Source organism: Ursus maritimus (assembly GCF_017311325.1).
Source record: "Ursus maritimus isolate PB19 chromosome X unlocalized genomic scaffold, ASM1731132v1 scaffold_X1, whole genome shotgun sequence".
NCBI lineage: Eukaryota > Metazoa > Chordata > Mammalia > Carnivora > Ursidae > Ursus > Ursus maritimus.
In genome coordinates, this window is record NW_024423319.1 from 8461496 (window position 1) to 8469154 (window position 7659).

General features: G+C 48.0%; 1 protein-coding gene across 1 annotated transcript in view; it reads left to right on the forward strand.

The window, feature by feature from the left end:
- The window catches only part of CT55 (cancer/testis antigen 55), a 14423-nt gene extending 9510 nt beyond the window's left edge, over window positions 1-4913 (forward strand). The window contains exons 4-5 of the mRNA XM_040626282.1: window positions 3117-3229; window positions 4429-4913. Coding sequence (XP_040482216.1) covers window positions 3117-3229; window positions 4429-4620 — 305 coding nt within the window. The 3' untranslated portion in view covers window positions 4621-4913. The remainder of the gene's footprint in view (window positions 1-3116; window positions 3230-4428) is intronic.
- The last annotated feature ends 2746 nt before the right edge of the window (window positions 4914-7659 follow it).

The window sequence follows — 7659 nt, forward strand, 5'->3', positions numbered from 1 at the left end:
CAGTAGGATGGGACAGTGACAGAACAACTGTAAGTAGGTTGAGGAGGGAGTGGGAAGTGAGTGTATGGAGACTGCGGGAGACGGGAGCGCGGGAGAGGGAGGAGCTGAGCGTGTGTGTGCTTCTATGAACAACGTGAAGGTGTTGATGTCAGTGGAGGTGCTCAAATGGGTGCCTCAGGGCCCAAGATCCCGTTTCTTTTGACCTGCTTCACTGAATGGTGCTGATCCGCGCCATTTTGCAGACAAGATGTGAGAGTTCAGGTCCAGGAGTGTTTGCTTGTGGGAAATGGTTAACATCAGTAATGGGTCCAAGATTGTGCTTTTTATGTAAATAAACAATAAATCTTAACCATTTTGGTGAAGGATGCTAAAATGGAATTGAGTGGTCAGCCTCAGGGTGGGGTTGGGGAGTCTACCAAGTACGCAGTGTTGGTATTTCATTCCCCTTTATTTTTCAGGTTATGCACGGATACAGTCCTATAACATCCTAACTATCCTTATCTAACTGGTGTGACCTGAGTTAAAAGCCTGGGGTCACAAATAAGGTCATTTCTTTATTTTTCAGAATATATTGCCTTGAGGAGCACCCGGGTGGCTCAGTCGGTGAAGCGTCTGCCTTGGGCTCAGGTCATGATCTCGGGGTCCTGGGATCGAGCCCCACATCGGGCTCCCTGCTCAGTGCAGAGTCGGCTTCAGATTCTTTCTCCCACTCTCTCAAATAAGTAAATGACATCTTTAAAAAAAAAAGAATATATTGGCTTGAGTGCCCACTTGAAAGATGAAAAAGGAAATTCCTTCTTATCCCTTTTTGGACTTTCCCTTAATGCCTTGAATTACTCAATTGTGCAGCGTCTTATTCGGTTCAGAGGTAGCGTCCCTGTTTCAGTATGACCCTGTTCTTCAGCTGCTGACATTCTTATGGTTGGATTCAGGAGACTGGAGTGGGCAGGGAGATGTTGGAATTTTTTTTTTTAAGATTTTATTTATTTATTTGACAGAGATAGAGACAGCCAGCGAGAGGGAACACAAGCAGAGGGAGTGGGAGAGGAAGAAGCAGGCTCATAGTGGAGGAGCCTGATGTGGGGCTCGATCCCATAACACCGGGATCACGCCCTGAGCCGAAGGCAGACGCCCAACCACTGTGCCCCCCAGATGCCCCATATGTTGGAATTTTTATTCCCCCAGATACCTCTTTGCCTGGCTGCACATCGGCAATGACTTTATACATCTACCAAGGGCCGTAGCTTGTGGAGGGCACCCCCCTCCTACCGCTATAGCTATAGGGGGGTGACCGTATCCTCTGCTGTCCAATCTGAGTCATTTTGGGGACTAAAAAAGGGTGTTACGATTGATAAAGTTAAATCAGCTTTTGAAGTTTTTATATAGGACTAACAAATTGGTTTTAAGTTTGGACATTTAAAATAGTACTAATATATTTTTCTTTTTTATTTGAGAGAGAGACAGAGCACAAGCAGGGGGAAGGGCAGACTCCCTGCTGAGCAGGGAGTCCAACATGGGGCTCAGTCCCAGGACCCTGGGATATCATGACCTAAGCCAAAGGCAGATGCTTAACCAGCTACAGAGTCCTCACGTGACTCTTCCTTGGCGTGTGTGAGGGGGAGAGAGAGAGAGCACAGAGCTCTCAGTGTCCCTTCTTACAAGGACATTAATCCTATCAGATTAGGGTCCCTTCCTTATGAGCTCCTTTCTTCCCTCCTTCCTTTTCTTTTCTTTTCTTTTCTTTTCTTTTCTTTTCTTTTCTTTTCTTTCTTCTTTTCTTTTCTCTTTCTTTCTTCCTTCCTTCCTTCCTTCCTTCCTTCCTTCCTTCCTTCCTTCCTTCCTTCCTTTCTTCCTCTCTCTTTCCTTTCTTCACCCAACGTGGGGCTTGAACTCAGGACCCCAAGATCAGGAGTCACAGGCTCTATTGACTGAACCAGCCGGGTGCCCTTCCTTAGGAGCTCATTTAATCTTAGAGGCCCCATCTCCAAATATAGTCACCCTGGAGGTCAGGGCTTTGACATATGAATTTTAGGAGGACACATTCAGTCGATAGCACAGATGAATTACATAATTCATGTATTCATCAACTTTCTTGGAAAATTAATTCATTACTCATTTTCCCTAAGCACGCATTCATTCTTTTGCTCATGGCTGCCAAAAGGGTTTATTGAAAACTAAAAAAGGGGTTACCAAATTATTAAACAAATAAGTAGTTATAGGTTTATACTATAACAAGACCATCAGACTAATCTCTGCACTGCATGACAAGACATCAGAACCGAGTTTTCCTATAAATGTTTCATGTAAACATAACCTAGAGTATCTCGCATTTCCCAGCAACCCTCCCAACTTGCTAGCCTGGCAGAATCTTGCCATTTTTAGGCTGTGGTGTGTATTTGGGGCTGTCTATGTGCTGGGCACTGTTCTCTGAGTTTTATATGTATGGATTAATTCTGCCTTCAACCCTCTGTGGTAAGTCCTGCCATTATGCTTCTCGTTTTTTAGATGAAGAAATCAAGGCACAGAGAGGTTAAGTAACTTGCCCAAGGCTGCAGGTTGAGTGAGTGGCAGCATCGAGGTTTGAACCCAGGCAGCCAGATTCACACTTGTGCCCTGACTTCTGTACTTCTGTGCCTCTCCAGGGGGACTTGTGCACGTGACCAGTGGTTTAATAAATCCCATGGTGCTCTCCAAGAGCTTGGCCTGTTTTTTGTTGTTGTTGTTGTTTTTTAAAGATTTTATTTATTTATTTGACAGAGAGAGACAGCCAGCAAGAGAGGGAACACAGGCAGGGGGAGCGGGAGAGGAAGAAGCAGGCTCCCAGCGGAGGAGCCTGATGTGGGGCTCGATCCCAGAACGCCGGGATCACGCCCTGAGCCGAAGGCAGATGCCTAACCGCTGTGCCACCCAGGCGCCCCCAAGAACTTGGCCTGTTATGCCCGGATTATAAACGTCCTTTCTGACAGGAAGACTTCCAGATTACCTGTTAAAAGGTTCAAAATGTACTTTCGATGTAGTAGAAATTATTTTAGGGTCTTATAACATCAAAGTAACTGTGAAACTGAACATTACCAAGACTAAGAGATCATTCCAACTCGATTTCTCTCCTGTTTTAGGGTTCGAGCCTTACCAGGGGGACCGAGTAGAAGTTGAGTTTTGCACCCAGTTGGACACGCTGAGCAGAAAGGCCGTGTCGGTGAAGCCGCTGAGGCACAAGCACGTGCATGAGGTAGTCCGTTTGTGCGGAGCTCTTGTTGTTTGGCTCTGCTTCTCCTTCCTCTAGTGATCCTTGCTGCTGCTCAGGATTCCGTGGGGTGTGTTGGCAAACCATTCTTTGCCAAAGAGGAGTCTCTTTTCCTTATTTTTTTAAAAGATTTTATGTATTTATTTGTCAGAGAGACAGAGAGAGAGAGCACAAGCAGGGGGAGCAGCAGGCAGAGGCAGAGGGAGAAGCAGACTCCCCGCTGAGCAAGGAGCCCGATGTGGGGACTCCATCCCAGGACCCTGGGATCATGAGCTGAGCCGAAGGTAGACGCTTCACCCGCTGAGCCACCCAGGCGTCCCACTCTCTTCTTATTGAACAGGCCATGCTTCTAAAACAGATATAACCCGAGAATAATAAACAACACACATATAATGAAGATCTAAATTAGGTAGTCTCCTTGGGAGGTATTAAAGTGCCCCGAGAACAGCCAGAACAGAAACCAAATCGTGTTGAGGGGATTGTGGGGAAAGAATGAATGGCATGGTGGGGGGGACCACAGCTTGCAGTAAATGCTGGGTGTGACTTGGGTAGCGGAGACTGGAAATGAATGGAAAAGCCTGTCTGCACGAAGGCACAGATGGCGCTTGGGATGTGACCCAGGAAGTGGAGAAATGGCGTTCTGTTGGCCACCACATTCCTTTCTCACTCTACCCCTTTCACTCCCTCAATCGAGGCTAGAGAGGTTAATGGGCATTGTGTGGTGATTTAGCGCAGGGTTTCTTTTTTCTTTTTTTTTTTTTAAAGATTTTATTTTTTTATTTATTCGACAGAGATAGAGACAGCCAGCGAGAGAGGGAACACAAGCAGGGGGAGTGGGAGAGGAAGAAGCAGGCTCCTAGTGGAAGAGCCTGATGTGGGGCTCGATCCCCCGACGCCAGGATCACGCCCTGAGCTGAAGGCAGACGCTTAACCGCTGTGCCACCCAGACGCCCCTAGTGCAGGGTTTCTAATCCTTGACCAGGACCAGGTCTGCAGGGCTTCTGACTTAATGGCTGTGAGGTAGGGGTCGCCATGGGTAGTTTTACAGAGCACTCCCCGTGTTTCAAACATGGAGGCCAGGCTGGAGATGGAGTGACCTACAGATTAAAGTGAAACAAGGAGGTGCTGGGCCGGTTACAGGGACAGTGCTTTTACATCAACACTTCCGTTATCTGGAATTACAGGTCTGCATTACTAGCCTACATGGAAGAAACGGGGTGCTAGATGATAGCATCTTTTTCACCTTGGAATCTCTGAAGCTGCCTGATGGATACACACCTCAGATATCTGACGTTGTGAATGCCGTCGTGGTGGAGAGCGTTCAGTCCTGCTACGTTTGGAGAGCGATTTCTATGACTCTCGTGAAAAGGTGGTAATAAGAAAACAACAGCATTTGTATTCCCTCTGCGGCTTTTCTTCTCTTGTCAGCAAAGGGCCTGGTGTAGATGTGTTTTGTGAAAAATAGCTTAGTAAACCTCAACAATTAATTCAGGCACAACCTTTCAAGTTCCGTGTGGGTTGGCAAAATGGAGTGTACCTTCTGGAGAGTGGCCAGCATTTTTCATTATTGATTAAAGACGTTTTCATCTTAATCCGTTGTAATAATTTATATTTGTGATTTTCTCTTTTTAGTGGATCTGTTTATTTTTTAAGACTTTATTTATTTGAAAAAGAGAGAGCATGAGTGCGGAGTGGGGAGGGACAGAGGGAGAGGGAAAAGTAGACTCCCTGCTAAGCACAGAGCCTGATGCATGGTTCAATCCCACGACCCTGAGATCATGACCTGAGCTGAAGTCAGATTTATCTGAGAGAGTGAGCGAGCGAGCAAGAGAGAGAGCACGAGCAGGGAGGGGAGAGGGACAGAGGGAGAGGGAGAAGCAGACTCCCCACTGAGCAGGAAGCCCCATCCCAGGACCCTGGGATCACAACCTGAGCCGAAGGCAGACGCTTAAACGACAGAGCCGTCCAGGTGCCCCTTTATTTTTATTTTTTTAAGATTTTATTTATTTATTTGACACAGAGAGAAAGCACAAGCAGGGGGAGCAGCAGGCAGAGGGAGAGGGAGAAGCAGGCTCCCTGCTGAGCAGAGATCTCAATTCGGGGCTCTACCTAGGACTCTGGGATCATAACCCGAGCCGAAGGCAGACGCTTGACCAACTGAGCCACCCAGGTGCCCCCAAGAACCTTTATTTTTAAAACACAATGGGCATCATAGATTTAAAAAAAAATTCTGAGTTTGCATTACAGGTCCATGAGATTACCCAACCATGTAGTGGTTAGTTCCCCCACGTTACGGTCAGTAGGTAGAGTCAATATCTTCTAGATTTTAGGTATTTCACTCATTGATTCTCTTTAGAATAGTGATTGCCTCCTATGGGCCAGCTCCTGGGGTTACCGTCTTGAACGCAAAGGCCCAAATTCTCTGCCCTGATGGAACTTGCCTTCTGTTGGTGCCCTGGCTTCCTGAGCCATGGGGTCCCGGAATGGGATGGGGCACGTTGGGCAGGTGGGAGCAGTGTCGGCTCCAGGTCCCCCTGAAAGTCGTCCTGCTAAAGCAGCACCACAGCCATGGGAACCACAGAGAAGCCCACCATTGCGCAGGAGAGATGCAGGGGTCGTGGATTCCCCCCCCCCCCCTTATTCTCCCACTGGGTTCATGTGGGGGAGCGTATCCTTGGACGGACAGTGGCTCACCATGGTCCTGGACCATCTACCTCGCCCCCATCAGGGCGTCACCCTGGCCTCCCTGAATGGATGATGTCATGGCGCCAGGACCAGGGAGCAGGAAGTATCCGTCTGGGCTGTGTTAGCAACGAGGTTTTAATCAATCGCCTGAAAACCCAGGGACCTGGCACCCCAAGTTTCCAGGGCTCCAGTGCTCCTTGGTAGAGCTTCCCAGCTGGGGTGCTGGGAACGAGTAGCGGATGGGCTGATGTACAAGCCCCCTCAGCTCGCGTAGGGGTCCGTACAGGGAAGGAAAGGAGCCATCCTCTTGCGCAGCACCGTCAGCTAACTACAGCCCTGGGGCCGAATCTGCCCCGTGTCTGTGTTAGTGTTAAACAGCTTTGTTGAGAGGCAATTCGTATAACACACGATTCACCCATTTAAAGTGTTCGAGTTGGTGGTTTTTAGCGTATCTCCGGTGGTGTGCACCCACCACCCCAATTTTAGTACATTTTCACCCCCTCTTGAAACACACGATATCAGAAAGAAAAATTGGATTGCACATCTCACCTTTTTTTAAAAAAGATTTTATTTATTTGAGAGAGAGCGAGACAGAGCACAAGCAGGGGGGAGTGGCAGAGGGAGAGGGAGAAGCTGGCTCCCTGCTGAGCAAGAAGCCCGATGCAGGACTCGATCCCAGGACCCTGGGATCATGACCTGAGCCAAAGGCAGACACTCATTTCACCTTTTTGATAGAGTCACATATACATTTTATTTTTTTTTAATTTTTTTTAAAGATTTTATTTATTTATTTTGACAGAGACAGCCAGCGAGAGAGGGAACGCAAGCAGGGGGAGTGGGAGAGGAAGAAGCAGGCTCCCAGCGGAGAAGCCCGATGTGGGACTCGATCCTGGAACGCCAGGATCACGCCCTGAGCCGAAGGCAGCCGCCTAACGACTGCGCTACCCAGGCGCCCCCACATACACATTTTAAAGTCAGCTCTTCGAGTGGTTCCGAAGCCCAACAAACATCGAGACCCAACTGCATCCAGCTGATCACGCAGGGCATAGATGCTGCTTGCGATCTGAATTTCAAATTGCCATTCCCACCCAGGTGTGCTGCTTAAGTTTTTAAAATGTGTAGCCATTCGCCTACTGCAATCCGTCTGGAGCCCAAACGTAAGACCGTGGTTCACCATCCGTGTCTGGAACTACACCTTGGACTCACTATATCCCACGTCCTAGTGACCAGGACCAGCTAACTTCATCCAAAGGGGACGTGAACTCCTCTTGCAATGTGCCTTCTGCTTTCCTTGTGCTTTATTCCTGTCGATGCTGTCCATTCTTTTCTAGAAATTTCATCTCTATATTCTTTACAATTCCACTGTTGCCTGTGAGAAGTCCCATCTATTTCAGGCCAAAGGCAAACCTAAATGTGAAATAGAGGCTTAACCAGAATATCTGTTAAACAGTAGGTGGTTGGGATTCCTGGGTGGCTCAGTCGGTTAAGCATCTGCCTTTGGCCCAGATCGGGATCCCAGCGTGGTGGGGTCAAGTCCCACATCAGGCTCCTTGCTGAGTGGAGAGTCTGCTTCTCCCTCTGCCTGCTGCTCCCCCTGCTTGTGCTCACACTCTCTCTCTGGCAAATAAATAAAATCTTTTTTAAAAAGGGAAGTAAATGTTGATTAGTTCCAAGCTCCATACATTATATTGCCTTCCTGTAAGTATCTAAGACCACAATTTGCATTACAT